Source organism: Scyliorhinus canicula, chromosome 10, assembly GCF_902713615.1.
Source record: "Scyliorhinus canicula chromosome 10, sScyCan1.1, whole genome shotgun sequence".
In the NCBI taxonomy this organism is placed as follows: domain Eukaryota; kingdom Metazoa; phylum Chordata; class Chondrichthyes; order Carcharhiniformes; family Scyliorhinidae; genus Scyliorhinus; species Scyliorhinus canicula.
In genome coordinates, this window is record NC_052155.1 from 177109522 (window position 1) to 177133277 (window position 23756).

At 50.3% G+C, this 23756-nt stretch overlaps 1 protein-coding gene across 1 annotated transcript in view; it reads left to right on the plus strand.

The window, feature by feature from the left end:
• The window catches only part of si:dkey-225n22.4 (collagen alpha-1(XXI) chain), a 229012-nt gene that overhangs the window by 19446 nt on the left and 185810 nt on the right, over positions 1–23756 (plus strand). Inside the window, exons 4-5 of the mRNA XM_038810217.1 lie at positions 5327–5492; positions 16357–16582. Of these exons, the coding sequence (XP_038666145.1) occupies positions 5327–5492; positions 16357–16582 (392 nt within the window). The remainder of the gene's footprint in view (positions 1–5326; positions 5493–16356; positions 16583–23756) is intronic.

Here is a 23756-nt window from a genome sequence, read left to right on the forward strand (position 1 = left end):
CGTGAATCACCCGGCACTCCCGCGATTCTCCCCCCCGGCGTGGGGGTCGGAGAATCGCACCCCTTGCCAACCAGAAAAAGACGCATTTATCCTGACTCCCTGCCTTCTATTGGTTACAGTAAGAAGTCTTACAACACCAGGTTAAAGTCCAACAGGTTTGTTTCAAACACTAGCTTTCGGAGCACTGCTCCTTCCTCACCTGAGGAAGGAGCAGTGCTCCGTGATGCTCGATCAATGACTCCAGAAGCGAGATTGGATGACAATTGAAGGCTTTATTGGACTTGATGCTTCCCCCAGCAGTGCAGGTACAGAAGGCAGCTGCTAGAGAGACACACGCTCTTATACTCTGTCTTACTGGCCGGAACCAGCAGGAAGGCTTCACCAATGCAGTCTCTGGTACCTCCCACACCAATGGTCTTACAGCATTAACCTGGGACCGTAATACTTCTAATATCAACTACCACACTCCGAAAGCTGGTGTTTGAAACAAACCTGTTGGACATTAACCTGGTATTGTAAGACTTCTTACTGTGCTCACCCCAGTCCAACGACGGCATCTCCACATCATGGCTTCTATTGGTTAGCCAATCCTCCATCCAAGATACCAAATGACCCCGGGCGCGATTCTCCGCTGCCCACGACGGGTCGGAGAATAGCGGGAGGGCCTTCCCGACATTTTTCCCGCCCTCCCGCTATTCTCCCCGCCCCCCACGGCCGCCCCACGACACGAATCGCTGCTCGCCGTTTTTTACGGCGAACAGCGATTCTCCCCAGGCCGATGGGCCGAGTTCCCAGGCCTTTACGGCCGTTTTCACGAACGCAATCACACCTGCTCTCAGCGTTCGTGAAAACGGCCGCAAAGTGCTGTCCTGGACAACCATGGCACCGATTGACATGGCCGTGCCAAGGGTGGCATGGGCCTGCGATCGGTGGGCACCAATCGCGGGCAGCGGGTCCGATACCCGCGCACTATTTGTTCCTCCGCCGCCCCGCAGGATCAGTCCGCGGGGCAGCTGAGGGGCATGATGGCCCGCGCATGCGCGGGTTTGACGCATCTGCGTGATGACGTCATCCGCGCATGCGCAGGTTGGAGGCGTCCAACCCGCGCATGCGCGGCTGACGTCATCGTGCGTGTCAGCCGCCGTGACGCTTGGAGCGCGGACTTAGCGACGGTCGCTAAGCCCGCGATGCCGTGCTTCACGGGGCCGCACTGCTAGCCCCGCCCGGGGGGGGGAGAATCGGGTCCTGGGAGGGGGCACGGAGGCTGCCGTGAAACACGGCCAGTTGCACGGCAGCCTTTACGACTCGCTGCATTTGCGGAGAATCGCGCCCCCCATATCCCACGTGATCTTGCCACACGTATTAACCTTTTGCACGGCACCTTATCAAATTACTTCTGGAAGGTCTACTACATCTGCAGGATGCCCATTATCCACTTGGCTTGTTACATCTTTGAAGAACTCTAGCAAATTAGACAAATACGATTTACCCTTCATTGAACCATGCTGACTCTGATGGATTGCTTTTTTTACTTTCTAAATGTCCTGTTATTACTTCCTTAACAATGGATTCTAACAATTTCCCAATGACCAATGTTAAACTAATTGGTCTATAGTTTCCTACTTTCTGCCTCCCTCCCTTTTGAATTAGCATTTTTCCAATCCGCTGGAACCTTTCCTAAATCCAGGGAATTTTGGAATATTGTAACTAATGGATCCACTGTCTCCGCTGCCACTTCCTTTAAGACCTGAGGATGTAGGCCATCGGGCACTGGGGACTTGTCTGCCTCTAATAGTTTTCCCAGTACTTTTTTCCTATCGATGATGATTGGTCTAAGATGATCTATTTATTTTAAATTCTGCTAAATCTTTACCTGTACCGAATACGATTTATTTTCAAATGTTCATGGGGTTGTGCGATAATCTGTCAATATCAAAATCCAGTTAGAAAATAGCGAATACATTAATAGTTTTAAAAATAATTCATAAAGTAATGAAAACAGGCAACTGAAAATAGACAAGTACAGTACAGTAGCACCACAGTGATTAGCACTGTTGCTTCACAACGCCAGGGACCCAGGTTCGATTTCTGGCTTGGCTCACTGTCTGTGCGGACTCTGCACGTCCTCCCTGCTTGGGTTTCCTCTCACAGTCCAAAGATGTGCAGGTTAGGTGGATTGGACATCTCAAATTGCCCGTGGTGTCCAAAGGTTAGGTTGGGTTACTGGGTTTCAGGTATGGGACAGAGGTGTGATCTTAAGTGGAGTGCTCTTTCAAGGACTGGTGCAGACTCGATGGGCCGAATGGCCTCCTTCTGCACTGTGAATTCCATGATCTTTTCTCTGCACACCCATTGAAAGTTATTGTAATCAATGGGCTCATATGGGTTCTACAGCAGCCAGATGATTTACTCCAGTGGATTGCCAGCACTCTTCGTATCAGTCACTTTTCCTAATTCCACCACAACCTGGATCAGTTGACAAAAAGGCTCTTCTTTTGTTTTGCCCTCTTAATTATACTGTATAAAAGAAAACAAATATCAACAGACAGCTCTCACCTAATTTAACCTTCAAAAGAAGATTTGAGAAAGGATAGACTTTCCAGAGCGGGAGTACAGCGAAGCCTCACCAGACTGATTCCTGGGATGGCGCGGTTGTCATATGAGTAGAGATTGGGTCGACTGGGCCTGTATGTACTGGAGTTTGTGGGTACTGTGGGGATGGGACAGGGGGAGGATCCTGGGAACACTCCCATAGTGCCATTAAAAATGGCGTCCCTGTGCACATTCCCCACAGAGGCTCCCTAACTAACGTGACTGCCGTTTTCTAGCATTGTATTTCTTGGCACTGCGAGTGCCGGGAAACACGTGACTGAATGCGTTCACTATTGGACTTTGATCCCATTAAGTTAAATCCTGCCGTGCACTTTGAAAGTACATAAATGGCTCGAAAGCACCTTGAGGTTGGGAAATGTGCTGTACAAGTGCAAGATCTTTCTTTAAATTTGAGAGCAATCCGCATGAGGGAAAATCCACGAGGTGCATGTTTAAGAAGACAATCAGAAACAGAATTTTGTTAAATTACTTGCTCCTTTATTTGCCTTCACATTGTAATGTTGTCAACCCTCTCAAACTGTCTGGGTGTCTACCGAGATGGAAGCGGAATCTCCCAGCTGCCTTTGTCTGCAACCTCGGGGGAATAGGAAAGCTCCCTTCCTCATTGCTCCAACCCCTGTTCCCATCAAGGCCCATCAACCCTGCCTGGTATCGGAGAATTGGATGAGCCATTCTGCCTCACTGCTCGATGCCACTTCTCCATTCATCCTTCCAGCTAAATGGGTGTGAAATTTTAAATCAAAGAAAGAGAACAACATGGCTCAATATAGCGCCTTGCATATGACCTTGTGACGCCCAACGATGCTTTGCGGCCAGTAAAGTACTTTAGATTTGTAGTCACCATTGTTGAATGGAAAATGCCGTAGCCAAATTTCCACACCGTGTGGTCCCACAAACGGCAGTGGAACAAATGACTGGATAATCTCCTTTTTTATTAGTGGTGCTGAGGGATCAATGCTCGCCATGACAGTGGGAATACTTGCCAGCTCTTTGAAAAGTGACACCGGATCCTTTTAGTTCAATCAGAAAACAGGTGAGCTGCTGAAAAATCAAACTATGTAAACCAGTAAACGTCAGAACAAAAGCATCAACAAGAACGAGTTACAGCTCTGGTTGCCAAACCTCACAGACTGTCCAGGCATCTGCACGATTGGAAGGCGAAACTCCACAGGCAGTTTGAATCTCATTTCCAATCTACTGCCCAATGTCCAGCCCATTGCGAATGGGATGTGACTCCCGGCCTGTGCAAATAGGTGGCCACCAGCGTCCAGGGTGGTGCGAATACAGCTGAGCCCTGGCTGGGTACCAAAGCAGGAAAAGAGTTTGGGCACGGGAGACCCCAACCTTCCACCCAGGGGGCCACTAAGGAATTTAGAATTTGAATTTCGAATGGCCTTCCAATCCTCATCTCATTTGACTTTACCTGAAAGCAAAGATGTGATCAGGGCATCATGACATTATGAGAACCCGAACAAATATTCCAAAAAGGACCCCGCATTCTTTGGAGAATAGGGCCACGTTGCAGGTTGTGGAATCCAAGTGGGACATTGGTGGCTAAATTACCCGGTTGATTGTAACTGCTTACCCACCTGACATCTACTGAGGAGATAGGGTTAAAATTAACCCCACTGTTTAAAGAGTAAAATTATTTTTCACTTACTTCCTGGTGCCATGATCTCTGGGCGCATCTTTTGGATGCAAATGATCCTTTTCTCCAATTCTTTCATTATGCTAAGAGGATTCTGACAAGCCTTTGAAACTGTGTCTGATAAGATGCTGTGGTAGTTTCCTTTGCTTTTTGAGGACCTTCAGCTATTAATCTATTAAAGGCAGGTTTGGTTAAAAGTAATTTATTTTGTGCAATTCTACTGAGATTGTTGTTGTATTTGATCCCTTGTACTTTAAGATGAACTCACCAAATACTTGGATCTATCCAACCATATTGTGTCTCGCACAGTGGGATGGCAATCTGATACAGAGCACCTTATCATGGAGTCGTGCTACTCCTCCTCTGGAACTTGCAACTTCCGCTGACCTATTACATGTACGTCTTATTACCCTCTACCCCGTGGAGATGGCCGGATGAGCCTCTCTTTATATACAGTTCCCCAGGTCACATGACCTTGGTGTTGAGACCACATGGCGTGCCTGTACCGCCACCTGCTGGCCGGAGGCCTCACACCATCCAACTGTGATGTGGCCCTTGGGCGTACCACCACAATTGTGAGCTGCCATTGGGGTTCAGGGGCTCTATGGAGCCAGTCGGAGCATTTCAATCCTTCTGACTCCACAAAGCTTTTCTTTCCAAAAATTCTGTGTCTGTTTTGGAGTGGCCATAAGTGGTCCCTTTTCAGGGAACACTGGCAAGGTGGTCAGGAATGGGCAGAGCAGGAGCAGCTGTATTTCTCCCACTTGTACATGAACATTACAAATAGAATCCTTCAAAGAGAGTTCATCTGGATTTCCATCAGGTGTTTTCCTTCACTGTTGGCTACAGCAAAACATCGGAAGAAGGCTGGAGCCAGGACTTGCCATCACCTCAGCCAGTTACAATAGAATTCCATCACAAGCTGTAAAAGGAGACGATATGAATGCAACATAGGGAAAACAAAATGCACGGAAGTCTATAGTTAAGCGAAGTGCGACAAAGAATATGAAGGTAGCTCCTGCACAGAGCAGCTGTAATCCTCATTCTGTCTGATTTGTTCATCAGAATCGGTTTGCCCTACAAGGATTCCTGTAGCTGCGCGTGATGAGAAAGGGTTCGAGCTCATGTTGGGCTTTAAAATACCACAAAAAGCACAGGAAATATCCGGATCATTGACGACGGAAGCAGGTTTCCTTTTCACACCTCAAACGGACGCGACCGAGAACACCAGGTATGGTTCCCAGTTGAAGATGCAATAATCAGGCAGCACGAAGGCACGGTGGTTAGCACTGCTGCCTCACGGCGCCAGGGACCCCGGGTTCGATCCCGGCCCCGGGTCACTGTCCGTGTGGAGTTTGCACAATCTCCCCGTGTCTGCGTGGATCTCACCCCCACAACCCAAAAAGATGCACACGATAGGTGAACTGGCCATGCTAAATTGCCCATTAATTGGAAAAAACAATTGGGTCCTCTAAATTTATAATTAAGAAAAAGAAGATGCAATAATCTTTGCCTGAGCATATTCTTTTTTTTTTAAATATAATTTTTATTGGAATTTTTTACAGAAAATATAAAACATAACGACAAACAATGAAATGCAACAAAATAACCCATAATAACCGTACCACCCCCAGACCGTATCGACGCATGTATGCCATCACCCACCCCCCCAACCCCAATGAACAACAAAAGAACTTCAAAATAAATTTAAATTAAATAAACAAACATAGTCATCGTCCGCCCCCCCCCCCCACCTTTTCCCTCCCCCTTCCCCTCCCCCCCCCCCGGGTTGCTGCTGCTACTGTCCCCGTACCCTATCGTTGAGCCAGAAAGTCGAGAAAAGGTTGCCACCGCCTAAAGAACCCTTGTACCGACCCTCTCAGGGGGAATTTGACCTTCTCTAGCGTAATGAAACCCGCCATGTCATTGATCCAGGTCTCCACGCTTGGGGGCCTCGCATCCTTCCATTGTAGCAAGATCCTCCGCCGGGCTACTGGGGACGCAAAGGCCAGCACACCGGCCTCTTTCGCCTCCTGCACTCCCGGCTCCACCCCAACCCCAAAAATCGCGATTCCCCATCCTGGCTTAACCCTGGATCCCACCACCCTCGACACTGTCCTCGCCACCCCCTTCCAGAACTCCTCCAGCGCCGGGCATGCCCAGAACATATGGGCATGGTTCACTGGACTCCCCGAGCACCTGACACACCTGTCTTCACCCCCAAAGAACCTACTCATCCTTGTCCCAGTCATGTGGGCCCGGTGCAGCACCTTGAATTGGATGAGGCTAAGCCGCGCACACGAGGAGGAAGAATTAACCCTCTCCAGGGCATCAGCCCATGTCCCGTCTTCGATCTGTACCCCCAGTTCCCCCTCCCACTTAGCTTTCAGCTCCTCTACTGACGCCTCCTCCGCCTCCTGCATAACCTTGTAGATATCAGATATCTTCCCCCTCTCCGACCCAGACCCCCGAAAGCACCCTGTCGCTCACCCCCCACGCGGGAAGCGAAGGGAATCCCTCCACCTGCCGCCTAGCAAATGCCTTTACCTGCAGATACCTGAACATGTTCCCCGGGGGAGCCCAAATTTCTCCTCCAACTCCCCCAGGCTCGCAAACCTCCCATCAATAAACAGGTCCCTCAGCTGCCTGATGCCCGCTCTGTACCAACCCTGAAATCCCCCATCAATGTTCCCGGGGACGAACCTATGGTTCCCCCTCAACGGAGCCTCCATCGAGCCCCCCACTTCTCCCCTATGTCGCCTCCACTGCCCCCAAATCTTGAGGGTAGCCGCCACCACCGGACTCGTGGTATACCTCGTAGGAGGGAGCGGCCACGGCGCCGTTACCAGGGCCCCCAGGCTTGTATCTCCACAGGACGCCCTCTCCATCCGTTTCCATGCTGCCCCCTCCCCCTCCATTACCCACTTGCGCACCATCGACACATTGGCCGCCCAATAATACCCCGAGAGATTGGGTAACGCCAGCCCCCCCCCATCTCTACCCCGCTCCAAGAAGACCCTCTTCACCCTCGGGGTCCCATGCGCCCAAACAAAGCTCATGATGCTGCTCGTAACCCTTCTAAAAAAGGCCCTAGGGATAAAGATGGGCAAACACTGAAAAAGGAACAAGAACCTCGGGAGAACCGTCATTTTGACGGACTGCACTCTACCCGCCAGCGATAGCGGCACCATGTCCCACCTTTTAAATTCCTCTTCCATCTGCTCCACCAGCCTGGTAAAATTAAGCTTATGGACAGTCCCCCAACTCCTGGCCACCTGCACCCCCAGGTATCTGAAACTCTTCACTGCCCTCTTAAATGGGAGTCTCCCAATTCCCTCCTCCTGATCACCCGGGTGTACTACAAATACTTCACTCTTTGCCTAAATTTAACTTATAGCCCGAGAAGCCCCCAAATTCCGCTAACAGCTCCATCACCCCCGGCATTCCCCCTTCTGGATCCGCCACATACAACAGCAGGTCGTCCGCATACAGCGATACACGATGTTCCTCCCCACCCCGCACCAGACCCCTCCATCTCCCTGACTCCCTCAACGCCATAGCCAAAGGTTCAATCGCCAGTGCAAAGAGCAAGGGGGACAGGGGGCACCCCGCCTGGTCCCACGGTAGAGCCTAAAGTACTCCGATCTCCTTCCATTTGTAACTACACTCGCCATCGGAGCCGCGTAGAGCAGCCTCACCCATTTGATGAATCCCTCCCCGAATCCGAACCGCTCCAGCACCTCCCACAGGTATCCCCACTCAACTCTATCAAACGCTTTCTCCGCATCCAGCGCCACCACTATCTCCGCCTCCCCCTCCACTGCCGGCATCATAATAACATTTAGCAGTCTCCGCACATTCGTGTTGAGCTGCCGTCCCTTGACAAATCCTGTCTGATCCTCGTGTATTACCCCTGGCACACAGTCCTCTATCCTGGTGGCCAGGATCTTCGCCAGCAACTTAGCGTCAACATTGAGGAGCGAGATGGGCCTGTATGATCCACACTGCAAGGGGTCCTTATCCCGCTTTAGGATCAGAGAGATCAGTGCCCGCGACATTGTCGGGGGCAAAGCCCCCCCCTCCCATGCCTCATTGAAAGCTCGCACCAACAGGGGGCCCACCAGATCCGCATACTTTTTATAAAATTCCACCGGGAACCCGTCCGGCCCCGGCGCCTTACCTGACTGCATTTGTCCAATCCCCCTGACTAGCTCGTCCAACTCTATCGGCGCCCCCAGCCCCTCTACCAGCTCCTCTTGAACCCTTGGGAACCGTAGCCTGTTCATGAAGCTCACCATCCCCCCTCTCCCCATCGGAGGTTCCGACCGGTACAGTTCCTCGTAGAAGTCCCTAAAGACCCCATTTACTTCTGTCCCCTTCTGCACTACATTCCCACCCCTATCCGTCACTCCACCAATTTCCCTAGCCGCATCTCGCCTGCGGAGCTGATGCGCCAACATCCTGCTCGCCTTCTCCCCATACTCATATACCGTGCCCTGCGACCTCCTCCACTGTGTCTCCGCCTTTCTGGTGGTCAACAAGTCGAATTTGGCCTGCAAACTGCGCCGTCCCCCAGCAACCCCTCCTCCGGTGCCTCCGCGTATCTCCTGTCCACATCCAGGAGCTCCCCCACCAGTCTCTCCCTCTCCTTCCTCTCCCTCCTTTCCCTATGGGCCCGGATGGAGATCAGCTCCCCCCGGATCACTGCTTTCAGAGCCTCCCAGACCATCCCCACCCGGACCTCCCCCGTGTCATTGGTATCAAGATACCCCTCAATACTCCCCCGGACCCTCCTACACACCTCCTCATCAGCCAGCAGCCCCACATCCAGGCGCCAGAGTGGGCGCTGGTCCCGCGCCTCCCCCATCTCCAGATCAACGCAGTGCGGAGCATGGTCTGAAATCGCTATGGCCGAATACTCGGCATCCTGCACCTTCGGGATCAATCCCCTGCTCAGGATGAAAAAATCTATTCGGGAATAGACCCTATGGACATGGGAGAAAAAGGAATACTCCCGCGCTCTCGGCCTCCCAAACCTCCAGGGATCCACCCCTCCCATCTGGTCCATGAACCCCCTCAGCACTCTGGCCGCCGCCGGTCTCCTACCCGTCCTTGAACTGGACCGGTCCAGTGGGGGATCCAGCACTGTGTTAAAGTCTCCCCCCATAATCAGGCCCCCTGCCTCCAGGTCCGGAATGCAGCCCAACAAGCGCCTCATGAAGCCAGCATCATCCCAATTCGGGGCATATACATTAACCAGCACCACCTTCTCTCCCTGCAGCCTACCCTTCACCATAATATATCTGCCCTCCTTGTCCGACACCACCTCAGCCACCTCGAACGCCACCCTCTTCCCCACCAGAATCGCCACCCCCCGGTTCTTTGCATCCAATCCTGAGTGAAAAACCTGCCCCACCCACCCCTTCCTCAGACGAACCTGGTCCGCCACCTTCAAGTGGGTCTCCTGGAGCATAGCCACGTCCGCCTTCAGCCCCTTCAGATGAGAAAATACCCTGGTTCTCTTAACCGGCCCATTCAGCCCCCTCACGTTCCAGGTAATCAGCCGAATCAGAGAGCAACTTGCCCCTCTCCCCCGCCGGCTAGCCATAGCTTATCGACTGCTCGCCCCAGGCCAGCTCGCCCCACCTGACCCATTCCCCATGGCGATAACGCCTCTCCTCTACCCCCCCGGCCCACGCCAGCTCCTTCCTGGCCATTCCAGCAGCAACCCGGTATCCCCCCCACCCCCCCAGGCTAGGACCCCACCTAGCCGCGACGCACCCTCCATGGTACTTCCGTGAGTCAGCTGACTTCTGCTGACCCGGCAGCTCCCGCCAGAATCCATCTCCTCCCGGCATGGGGTCATTCCCCTCTTGCCACACCTCCTAGGCACCGCTTCAGCGCGGGAAAGAAAACCAGTAGAGGCCACGCCCCCACCTCCAGCTCCGCCCCCCCTGCCCCGCAGCGCGGACAACCAGAGGAAAGCCCGCGCTTTCACACTGCCACACCCCACCCTTCTGACGCAGCTCCTCAAAATCCAGTTTCACCCCAACCCCCGGCCCCGTACAGAAGAGAACATATAAAGCACATACCCCCAACGTTCCCCACACCCATACCCAACAGACAAACCCACCCGGAAACAGAGCAAAAAGAAAAGCAGCATAAAAAAACACGTGTCAAAATTGAAGAACAGCAACAGCGAAAACAGCAACGGCCATAGTGTGTCCCCAGACCCTAGTTCGAATCCAGCTTCTCCGCCTGTACAAAGGCCCACGCCTCCTCCGGGGACTCGAAGTAGCGGTGCCGGTCCTTATATGTCACCCACAGACGCGCAGGCTGCAGCATTCCAAATCTGACCTGCTTGGCATGCAGCACCGCCTTCGTCCGGTTGAACCCGGCCCTCCGCTTTGCCACCTCCACACTCCAGTCCTGGTAGATTCGTACTACCGAATTCTCCCACTTGCTGCTCCTCTCTTTCTTGGCCCAGCGCAGCACACACTCCCGGTCGCTGAATCGATGGAACCGCACCAGCACCGCCCTCGGGGGTTCATTTGCCTTAGGCCTCCTGGCCAGCACTCTGTGAGCTCCCTCAAGCTCCAGGGGCAAATGGAAGGACCCCGCTCCCATCAACGAGCTCAACATCGTGGTCACGTACCACGGGAGATCCGACCCCTCCAGCCCCTCCGCCAGGCCCAGGATCCTCAAATTCTTTCGCCTCGTGCGAACGTCCAGCTCCTCCAAGCGGTCTTGCCACTTTTTGTGAAGTGCCTCGTGCAACTCCACTTTCCCCACTTTCCCCACGACCTCCTCCTCCCGCTCAGCGGCCTGCTGCTGCAACTCCCGGATAGACACCTCCTGGGCCGCCTGAGCTCCAAGCAGCTTGTTGGTAGTCGCATTCAGTGAATCCAGCAACTCAGCCTTCAGCTCCGCAAAACAGCGCAGAAGGGAGACCTGCTGCTCCTGCGCCCACTTCCACCAGTCCTCAGGTGTTCCGCCGGCCGCCATTTTGTCCTTCCCCCACTTTTCTTGTGGAGCTGCTGCAGCCTTTTCCTTTGCCCCACTCCGGGTGCGCACCATAAATTATGGGGAATGCTCCTCTCGACACCTTCCCCCACCGGGATTCGTCGAGACAGCGCCGTTTGGGGCCCTCAAATCGGCCCAAAAGTCCTTAAGTAGCGGGAGCTGCGGTTAGCCGCAACTACAAAGCCGATTTTCTGACCGCTCCACTCCTAGTCCAGGCCATCCACCGGTGGAGAATCTGAGAAGGAGTGTTCCCACACGGGGAAAATTCCAAACAGCACCACTACGAGCCCTTAAAAGAGCCCCAAAGTCCGAAAATAGTGGGAGCCACTGAACTTGCGGCTTAGCTCCACATCACCGCTACCGGATGTCCGTCTCCGCTTCTTCAATGGCCTTGGTGAGATCTTTTCACAGTTCTTCCCTCTGCTGCTAGAATTCAGCTTTCATAAAGGCCCTCAAGTCAGCTTGAGACCTATAAGCTGGCCCTTCCCCCGCTTGCATGCTTGCAGAGGCATTTGTTTATTGCTGCTCAGACAAATCTTGCACTGTTTCTGAGGGTCTGATAACCAAGAAACATCCTATTCCTGGGGGGAAATACTCCTTGAACATTCACCCACGCCTTTTCATCGAAATTCCAACCCGTGCTGCCCAAAAAAGAGCTCTTTTCTGCAACCTTAGGCAGGAGCTGCCTTGTGTGCTCACTCACTTCATGATGCACACCGGAAGTCGCCTGAGCATATTCTACATCACAAAATAAATAAGGGGGAAAAAAGGAATCAAAATCTTAACATAGCAAGGCAAAAGCACATATGAGGTGAAGGTTTCCACCTGGTCAGAGAGGTACACTTAGGCCAAGACTTTAATGCAATTATCCACATCGCTACCACCATATTTCAACTGACTGATCCTGAGGAAACCCTTACTTTTTTTATTCTCAAATACCTGTGTGTCTTGCAGCTTCTGAGGAGCAAGTAAAAACGATGTCGATGGTTTAAAACTAACCTTTATTTCTGAATTGCCTAGTTATAGTTTTGCAGGATTTATGACATATTTTAAAAAGTGATTTCTTCGTGGGAGGCATAACGTTTAGAGATAATTAAAAACAAAATTGCATTACATGGAACGTCACCGCGGTAGCACGGTAGCACAAGTGGATAGCACTGTGGCTTCACAGCGCCAGGGTCCCAGGTTTGATTCCCCGCTGGGTCACTGTCTGTGCGGAGTCTGCACGTTCTCCCCGTGTCTGCGTGGGTTTCCTCCGGGTGCTCCGGTTTCCTCCCACAGTCCAAAGACGTGCAGGTTAGGTGTATTGGCAATGCTTAATTGCCCTTAGTGACCAATAAGGTTAGGATGGGTTATGGGGATAGGGTGGAAGTGAGGGCTTAAGTGGGTTGGTGCAGACTCGATGGGCCGAATGGTCTCCTTCTGCACTGTATGTTCTATGATATCTCCATGGGAAGTCTTGAACATTGCGATGAGAGTTTATAAACGTTCATGTAAAGTTGAATCTTTTGAAAAGCATCATTACTTTGCCAAGAAATGTTATCCCGAGACCAGAGTTCCTTTGGCCCGATAAAGAAAATTTAATCTGCAAACCTTTTATGGCCATTTCTTTGACAATTAAATCTGACACAATGGGTCTCTCTGGCTGTTGGGATTGTCTTTTCCTCCCGGGAGGGCATCCCCATCCGCAGGTTTCCCGGCAAAGCAGGGTGGCCTCAATGGGAATCCTCAATGATAATCTACTCCATTCCCGCCACTGGCGAAAGGTGCCCTGTGGAGAAACATGGGACTGGGGAATTCCGGAGAATTCCGCCCATGAAATCAGAATATACATCCAACAGCAAAAGTTTCTGGAGTTCTAAAATATACTGATGTCACTACAAAGTTGGCAAAAATTGATGAGAGTTATGCCAGTGAGCATTTAAAGATTAAATGTGAGTTTTAATGCTTAGATCGTGATGATGCATTTAAATATAATTATCATCCATTTTATATTTACCGCGTGATTTCCTTTACACTAATGGGTAAGACACTTAGGAAGAGTCTAAATAGGAGCTAATTATCTCTTCTTGTCCCCTACCAGCTCGGGTGAGATGTTATCCCCAGTAATGTTTCATTACTGGGAACTGGAAACAAATATTAAATGGTTTGTTTTATTGAAATACAGTTCACCGATCACAGATGAAATGGATTGAATGAAAATCGCTGATTGTTACAAGTAGGCTTCAAATGAAGTTACTGTGAAAAGCCCCTAGTCGCCACATTCCAGCGCCTGTTCGGGGAGGCTGGTACAGGAATTGAACCCACACTGCTGGCCTGCCTTGGTCTGCTTTCAAAGCCAGCTATTTAGCCCAGTGTGCTAATGATCTCATTACCAGATTATATGCAGCCAGTGTGGATGATTATGTTAGTATCCTTGCCGATTCCCAACATCACTTCCTGTCAAAAACACAATTTTGGCTTTTGCAGCTTGGTGTTGCACATAGATCATAGAATTTACAGTGCAGAAGGAGGCCATTCGGCCCATCGAGTCTGCACCGGCTCCTGGAAAGAGCATCCTACCCAAGGTCAACTCCTCCACCCTATCCCCATAACCCAGTAACCCCACCCAACACTAAAGGCAATTTTGGGCACTAAGGGCAATTTAGCATGGCCAATCCACCTAACCTGCACATTTTGGACTGTGGGAGGAAACCGGAGCACCCGGAGGAAACCCACGCACACACGGGGAGGATGTGCAGACTCCGCACAGACAGTGACCCAAGCCGGAATCGAACTTGGGACCCTGGAGCTGTGAAGCAATTGTGCATACAGTTTCACCAAATCATAAGACAGCTTTCAGTGCGATTTGGCAAGGAAGTCACAACCTTTACCAGTGTGAACCTAAATAACTGAGTTATATTGGCATTTAGTGAGTTTCTCCATGTGAAATACATCTACCGTTCATTGACTAAGAAATATGAAGGGTGACATTAGTTTTGGGCAGATTCACACCCCACCCAATTTTCTTTTCCATTAGCTATTTTCCCGCTGCTGTCCAATTCCTTGCACTACCCCTCCACGATATTGTTTAGAATAATGGTGAGATTAGCGGCCCTCCCAAATTGACAGAATGTATTTCTTTCTTCGGAGCACCCAACTGAGAACATGTGGTTTGTATGGACCCATTTCAAAGAGAACCTTATAGATTCATGAGGGAAGAATTAATTTCCACTTACGGGTGATAAGTTGCTAGTTAACTGTAATCTATGGTGAGTCATTGGATAAGTGACCATGTTGCTGTATTGGTGCAGAGGTTCATTTGGTCTAAACTAGCCTCAGAAAGTTAATTCCCGCCCATTTCAACCCAAATAGCCTTTGAAGAATATTAATTCCAGCCAGTCACCCTCTCTGGCATTGAGCAAGAACTGTTACATGCAGAATCTCATTCTGTTAGGGGCAGCACAGTAGCATTCCCGTACCAGCCTCCCCGGACAGGCGCCGGAATGTGGCGACTAGGGGCTTTGAAGCACAATCGCTTCACAGCTCCAGGGTCCCAGGTTCGATTCCGGCTTGGGTCACTGTCTGTGCGGAGTCTGCACATCCTCCCCGTGTGTGCGTGGGTTTCCTCCGGGTGCTCCGGTTTCCTCCCACAGTCCAAAGCTGTGCGGGTTAGGTGGATTGGCCATGCTAAATTGCCCTTAGTGTCCAAGATTGCCCTTAGTGTTGGGTGGGGTTACTGAGTTATAGGGCTAGGGTGGAGGTGTTGACCTTGCGTAGGGGGTAGGGTGCTCTTTCCAAGAGCCGGTGCAGACTCGATGGGCCGAATGGCCTCCTTCTGCACTGTAAATTCTATATCTATATTTTCTATAACATAAGAAGCAGGAGGAGGCCATTCAGCCCTTTGAGTCCCCTCCCCCATTCAGTGGGATCATGGTTAATCTTCGACTTTACTATCCGGCACTATCCCTGTATCCCTTGATGGTTTTAATATGTAGAAATCTGTTGACATCAATGACTTACTGAATGACTGAACTTCCAGAGCCCTCTGGGGTAAAAAATTCCAATGATTCACCACACTCTCAGTGAAGAAATTCTTCCTCATCACAGGCCTAAATAACTTGCCCCTTGTTTGAGACTACGTTCCCTTGTTCTAGACCCCCCCCCTCCGCAAGTGAAGGGAAACATCTTTCCCGCATTTACCTTGTCAAGCCCTGTAAGAATTTTATATGTTTAAATAATATCATCTCTCATGCTTCTAAACTCCAGAAAGTAAAGGCCAAGTCTATTCGATCTTTCCTCACAGGACGGTCCTTCCATCCCAGGAATTAATTTAGTGGAAACCTCTTCTACTTCCTCTTCGGCAAATCTGTGGCAAGTTGAAAAAATACTGTTCTGTTTCTCTTCCTATCAAATCCTTCCCTTTCTATATTTCTCTTTCAGCATCTGACTTGATGTGGAGATGCCGGCTTAGGACCTGGGTGAGCACAGTAAGAAGTCTTACAACACCAGGTTAAAGTCCAACAGGTTTGCTTCAGGTGAAGGAGCTGCGCTCCGAAAGCTAGTGATTCAAGACAAACCTGTTGGACTTTAACCTGGTGTTGTAAGACTTGCATCTGACTTGACATTGAATTTGCCCACTCCAATTTCCTACTCCGATTTTATGCCGGTAACTTCACAGTTCTTCAGCCTGATTGAGGAGATACACAGATGCTTGCGTTGATCATCAGCTCCCAGATACCCTGTTTCCAGTTTCCCTCACTGCATTGACATTAAACTCGCACATTCACCAGCTGATCATGCATAAAACAGGCAACGGGCAAGTCTAACCTACAGTGGATGCACTGCCGTAACAAAATTATGGCCCGGCGTTGCTAAATTTGGATTTCTGTAATGTTGAAGCAAGAATTTAAGAATGGCAAAAAAAAGGTCAGAGGGCTTGCTAGAACAGAGAAATATTTACAAATGTTCTTGGATTGCTTATGGCAGATGCCCATGAAACATGCACGTGCGTAATTCTGAAATCGGAGCCCACATTTCCCTCAGTTGGTTTGAGTGTGTGAAATATAATCGTGTTGTTCATGTGCTTCCAGAGACATATTTCCAGAAGGTCTGCCTCCCTCTTATGTGTTTGTTGCCACCCTCCGTTTACAAAGCCCAACTAACAAACAGAAATTTGACTTATGGAGAATCCTGTCTAAAGAAGGCATCGTTCAAGCATCCGTCACAATTGATGGGAAACAACAGTCCGTGTTCTTTACTACCACCAGCCTAGCCAATGAGATCCAGACAGTTACATTCAAAGATGGCAAACTACAGGTTGGTGCTCCAGATATATCTGTCTCAATGCTTTATGTAATACTTCTTTAAACTTCACAATAAATGGATGGATCATACCGAACAAGATTCTGCAAAATTAACAAGCCCCTTGTTAATTTTAATGTTAATTTGGTGTTGAGTTTGAATGTTTCTGTGGATAAATTTGACGATGAAATAGTGAACTGAATAATGTACAGGATGGAGGATATATAATGGATAGATACTCATCTAGGATGGCACATGCCAAATGGGCAGTCTTGCTCCGGCCACCTGTTCTACCCACTACCCGATGTTCAGTTCCATTGGCACTGAATATTGAACCAGGTAGCTGATGGGGCACCCAGTGTGATTCCACGCATTTGGAGTGTGCCCCACTATGAATTTTTATCCCTTATCCATTTACTGAATCCAGGAAATTTGATTGCCGCATTTTTAATTCACAAATTCTTTTTACGATAACCACAGTGATACATTTGTAAACCTTTTGGCAATGACCACACAGCTTGCTTGATTACTTTTGACAAAAGTATAAGTCACAAAGAATTACTGGCACAGTCCGGCTGTGACTCCAGATGGAAGCACTGGGGGTATTAACCCTGGGCCTGGGGGCTGCTTGCAGCCTCAATCTTTCCCATTGCCTCCATGCCCTTTTATACAAGGATGTCCAGAGTGACCACCTCCGAGAGAAAACACTTACAATTGTTGAGACCTCCTCCACTTTGTGCCTATTCGTTGGTATTTTGTGCCGTCTTGTCAGATGGGCATTGTGGTAGTTTTCTGATGTCGTAAATGGAAGGAGCAACACTTGCTCAACCCGCAGTCTCCCCTTTGTGTCAATGAATGAAAGCAACTGATGTGTTCTTTTACCGTGATAATGTGTGAAGCCTTTTGAAGCTGTGAGTGTGTGAAGACATTGGGTTGTATTTTGCAGCTTGAATATTTGTCGATTGGAGTACGGGCATGAATGGTTAGCAATGAAATAGCTGGAACAAGTACTTGGTGTGAGCAGCAGCTCAATGGGGAACATTTATGTAGCTATTTACTTTTAAATGCTCTGATGTCTATTTAACCGTTTGCAACATTCCTTAAGTTCCCACCACCTTTTGACAAGTTTTTAGTAAAGGGTCCATAGGGATCAGGAACTCTATTTGGGTAATAGGTTACAGTAATCACAGGAAGTTGTCTGAACCGCAAGTCAGCAAGCGTTAAGCATACCACATACACACTTTCTTCAGCTTTATTCCTGCCATTGCATTGAAAAGGAATAGTTCATTTATTGGGCTAACGCATGTTGGTTTAAAAACAACCAAGGCTGATTATTGAACATCCTCTTTCATCTTATGAGTAACGTTTCTATATGATGGGAATCATGGATCGACAGAATACAGTTGGACATAGTTCTCAAATTGCAGCTGTCCATTATTTGGTATGGGGTATACGAGGTACACTAGGGGTATACGGGGTACACTAGGGGTATACGGGGTACACTAGGGGTATACGGGGTACACTAGGGGTATATGGGGTACACTAGGGGTATACGGGGTACACTAGGGGTATATGGGGTACACTAGGGGCATACGGGGTATACGGGGTACACTAGGGGTATACGGGGTACACTAGGGGTATACGGGGTACACTAGGGGTATACGGGGTACAATTTTCCCCTCCCACCAGTAGTGGGGATCGTGGCGGGCCGGAGCTGGGAATATGCCGAGATGGAAGACATTGGGCGGGATTCTCTGTGCCCCGGCTTCGTAATCGGCGATCGGGCGGAGAATCCCTTATTACGATGGAATCGGGGGCGGTGCCTGTTTTCGCATGCTCCGCCCCCTCCAAAACAGGGTCATCGAGGAGCGTGCCTCACGCCATTGGGACGGCCTCAGGACGTCAGCTGAAGGTCCTCCCCTGATGTTCCGTCCCTGATGGGCCAAGTTCCCGACTGTGCGGTTGACTCATGGTCTCAGCGGTCAGGAACCGGGTGCGATGGCTGGGGACTGTATCCACAGTCAGGCAGGAGCCGTACTGCTGACCGGTGGTGGGGGGGGGGGGCTTCCGCGAGGGCTGGGGGACTGGTGTGGGGTGGCCAGGGGGTGTCCAAGGGGGGTACTATCTGGCAGGTCGGATCCGGGCATGGCCGGTGCCATGTTGTACGGTGCGGCCGCTGCAGGTTGCCACCATGTGCATGCGGCCACGGACCCGGCAATTCTCCGGCCGCTTTTGTCGTGGACGCCGGGCATTTTACGTGGCGCGGCTGCTCGCCCCTCACCGGCCGGAGGGTTGGTGCTGGGGCAGCGTCAATTCTTTTGACCTAAAACGCCACAGATCCTCCGGACATAACCTGATAATCGGAGAATCCCACCCATTGGTTTCGATGGCAGGAACGTGGCCTTTCCCGCCGAACATCGTGAGGGACCAAATTTGCATCTCATGAGCGCTAATTAAAACCTCAACTGACAGGAGTCGTCCCCCCCCCCCAGGCATATCTCTCGCACTGCCATCGGGAATTCACGCCAGTCCGATTCACCACTGGAAAAACCTGCCGTGCACATGGCGAGAGAGTTAATATCACTTCTCAGAGGAGCTGGGGACTGGAACACCGGAGAACCACAGGACCCTGGGAATGGTGCACACCAAGGAGACAACCTGGAGAGGGTGCTGGAGGGTGGGAGATGGGGGGAAAGTCTGAGTACATGAGGCGGGAGCAGAGCTGGAAAGGGCGAGGGAAAGTTTGGAACACACAGGGTGGGGGAACTGGAAGTCATGAGGTGGGGTGTTAGTCACCAGGAGGCATTAGTGGTGATGGGGGCGAGGGGAGAGATCATGAAAGATTAAGGGGGGTAGGGTGGGCAACCAGGTTAAGGTGGGAGGGTGTGACTAGTTGTTCAGAGGGATGGGTCACTGCTATCACTGTTGAATCCTGGGGGGAGGGAGAGGGTACTGATGGTAGGAGGGCACCGTGACTGTGAGAGAGGGAAGTGGGAAGCAGTAGGTGGGAGGGTGAGGGTCCGAGTGCAGCAGACCTAGTTCTTGTTGGAGGTTCGTTCATGGGGATAATAATTTTCACATGGATCTGGGAAGTGTGCAGGGTCAGGGTGGGACTGATGACTGTGCCAAGCATGGGCTCCATAGGGAAGGAAGGTATTCGAGGGGCGTTGGCAATGGGCTCTATGGTGAAAGTGGGAGGTCAAAAGTAACTGATGAGATGGTGAAGGTAACCTCCAGGTGGGTGGGTGGCGTTGATCGTGATGAAAGGGAAGGAGAATAGTCTGAGTGGGAGGCTTCTTATGCATGATTCACATTGCCTTGGCAATGAATGATGTCTCGATGTGCAGGCCTAGCCTGAATCCCTCCCCAGAATGGGGGTGGGGAGTATGCACCCGCAGTAACCATGGAAACCTCCATGAAGCGAAATCATTCATGTATTTACAAATGTGCTAAAACCTTGTACAATGATTGAACACCCATGCTACCAGTGTTAATGCTTCTGAGAATAATAAAAACATAGAAAATAAGAGCTGGAGTCGGCCATTTGGCCCTTCGGGCCTGCTCCACCATTCAACATGATCATGGCTGATCTTCTATCTCAACATCATACCCCCATACCCGTTGATATCTTCAGAGTATAGAAATCTATCTGTTTCATTCTTAACTACATTCAGTGGCTTGGCCTCAAAAGCCTTCTGTTGAGAGGGTTAGAATACAAGACCAGGGATGTACTTCTGAGGCTATACGGCTCTGGTCAGACCCCCCTTTGGAGTACTGTGAGCAGTTTTGGGCCCCGTATCTAAGGAAGGATGTACTAGCCTTGGAAAGGGTCCAGAGGAGGTTCACAAGAATGATCCCTGGAATGAAGAGTTTGTCATATGAGGAACGGTTGAGGACTCTGGGTCTGTACTCGTTGGAGTTTAGAAGGATGAGAGGGGATCTTACTGGAACTTACAGGATACTGCGAGGCCTGGATAGAGTGGACGTGGAGAGGATGTTTCCACTAGTCGGAAAAACGAGAAGCAGAGGACACCATCTCAGGCTAAAGGGACCATCCTTTAAAACTGAGATGAGGAGGAATTTCTTCAGCCAGAGGGTGGTGAATCTGTGGAACTCTTTGCCACAGAAGGCTGTGGAGGCCAAATCACTGAGTGTCTTTAAGGCAGAGATAGATAGGTTCTTGATTAATAAGGGGTTAAGGGAAGAAGGCAGGAGAATGGGGATGAGAAAAATATCAGCCATGATTGAATGTTGGAGCAGACTCGATGGGCCGAGTGGCCTAATTCTGCTCCTATATCTGATGGTCTTATGGTAAAGAATTCCACAGGTTCACCACCATGTGAGTGAAGACATTTTTCCTCATCTCAGTCCTAAATGGCCTACCCCATATCCTGAGGTTGTGACCCCCTGTTCTCGACCCTCCAGCCGGGAGAAGCATCATCTCTGCCTCCAGGCTGTTCAGCCCTGTCAAAAATTTATACATTTCAATTACATCCCCTCTCATTATTCCACACACCAGCGAAAACAGGCCCCGTTGACCCAATTGCTTTTCAAATGACAATCCTACCATACCAGGAATCAGTCTGGCTAACCTTCACTGAGCTCGCTCTATGGCAGGTATATCCCTTCTTGGATAAGGAGACCAAAACTGCCCACAATACTCTCGGGTGTGGTCCCACCAAGGCCTTGTACAGCTGCAGGAGGGCACGCTTGCTCCTGTACTCAAACCCTCGCAATGGAGGTCAACATACCATTTACCTTCCTAACTGCTTGCTGCTCCTGCATACTTGCTTCCAAGTGACTGGCGTACAGGAACACCCAGATCCCTCTGTACGTCAACATTTCCCAATCGATCACCATTTAAATAATACTCTTCCAGGCTGTTTCTCCATCCGAAATGGTTAACTTCACACATATCCACATTTCACCACGCCTGCCATGTATTTGCCCACTCACTCTACTTGTCTAAAGCACCTTCAAAACTCTTTACATCCTCCTTGCCGCTCGCATTCCCACTGAGTTCTGTATCGCCAGCAAAGTGGGGAACGGTAGCACAGTGGTTAGCACAGTTGCTTCACAGCTCCAGGGTCCCAGGCTCGATTCCCAGCTTGGGTCACTGTGCGGAGTCTGCATGTTCTCACCGTGTCTGCTTGGGTTTCCTCCGGGTGCTCCGGTTTCCTCCCACAGTCCAAAGTTGTGCAGATTAGGTGGATTGGCCAGGCTAAATTGCCCTGAGCGTCCAAAAAGGTTGCGAGGGGTTACTGGGTTGCGGGGATAGGGTGGAGGTGTGTGCTTAGGTAGGGTGCTCTTTGGGGCAGGTGCAGACTTGATGGGCTGAATGGCCTCCTTCTGCACTGTAAATTCTATGATTCTAAATATTATATTTGATTCCCTCATCCAAATCATTGATGTAGCTGGGGCCCAAGCACTGATCCCTATGGGATCCCACTAGTCACCCCTTACCTCTTCTCAATTTTTCTTATCATACCACTACATCTTGGTTCCTCAGCAAAGGTGGAGGCAACCTTATGACTACTATGCCCTCTTGTCAGTGACAAGTTTGGTGGGCGTTCTCTGGTGGGTAGAGGCCTGGAGGGACGTGTATTTTTTTGAGTCCGCTGCTCTGGCGCAAGTGGATCCGCAGTGATCTCAGGAGGCTGGAGCTGGTGGAGTTGCAGCCAGAACATTACAGTCGGAATACATGGGCAACCTTGCATTCCCCTGGATGGAAGCCCCAGGGGTCTTCACCTGATGCTTCTCCTTGCTTTGGGTGTCCAAAGGGTCTTCCCCGACTCCTGGAAATCTGGAAGGAGATCCAGATGCCTGTCTCCCTCTTACGTAGCCGCTGGACAAGCTTACCCATGGCTAGAGTGATGGAGTGCGTGTCCGAGTGCATATCTGATAGAAACTCTGCATTCTTCTGGTCCACGGTCTCCATGGCATCCACCATCCTTACCATGGAGACGTCCATGCTGGAGGTAGGAGATCAGACGGCACTCTTATTCACTCCTCTCTCTCTCTCTCTCTCCCTCCCTCTCTCTCCCTTTCTTTCTCTCGAGACGCTCTGTTGAGGGCCTCTGACACCTCTGCCTGATGTTCCCCTGTGTCTCTTCGATACTCCAGCATCTTTTCCATGATTGCTTCCAGAGGCTCATCAGCTGATACTGACTCACCAGGGGCCTCTTCTCTCGCAGTCCTCCACCTATCAGAGACCTTGGCTCTCATTGCCTCCTCCGACTGTGGACACGTGCCTGTGAGGTGACCACCAGCATGTGAGCCCGAGCTTAACCTGGACATATCACCCATTGTGCTGCATGTCTCTGGGCTGGCGGTGTAGGTGAACGTTGTGATGGCTCTACAGGTGTGAGGATGTGACTGTCATCGTCAAACTGTTCTTGTGTCTGGGGTTGTTTTCTGTCACCACACCCTGGGCTAGTGCGTCGTCAATTCCAGCCCCACTTGACCCAGAGTCGCAACACAGGTGAAATTCAATTTTTATTTAAAATACCTGAGGTTTATTGAGCCCAATAAACTACAGCCACCAGGTCGGTAACTTTAAAACACAAGTAACCTTTTATTATGTACATTATTACAATTGAACAGTCAGAACTTATAACAGACTATAAACAACTCTTTCCCAACCCCCCCCGCCCTTCCTAACTTGCCCCACTCTCTACACGCGCCCACACATAGGCAAACAAAACAGAGGGGAAAGAGTGGTGGAAAGGGAAAGAAAATATAAATAAAAATATAAAAGAATAAGGATCCTTGATGCACTGGGATGATTTCCAGTCAATGTCTTTCTGAAGTTCAGGGTTTCATTTTGGTGCTTCTTCCTTCTAGGCTTGAGATAATTTTCTCTTTCAAGGTTGTCTACTCCCTCTTCAGACTCAGCATCATTTCACTGCTTTCAGAACAACAGGGCAGTTCTTACCCTTCAGCCAGCAGGATAGAGAGGGCAAAGTGTTCCTTTCACTTCCAAAGCCGAAACAGTTCTGCCCAGTTCTCTCAGAAAGCATCACACAGGAACCAGTCAGTGACCATTGTCAGGCAGAACACTGTCCCTTGCCAACCCACCGGTTGCCAGTTAACCAATCAAACAGATTCTCTCCAAACCTAGTTTCTAAGATCCACTCAGCCCCTCATCCAGTGGGTTGGCAAGGGACAGTGTTCTGCCTGACAGTGGTCA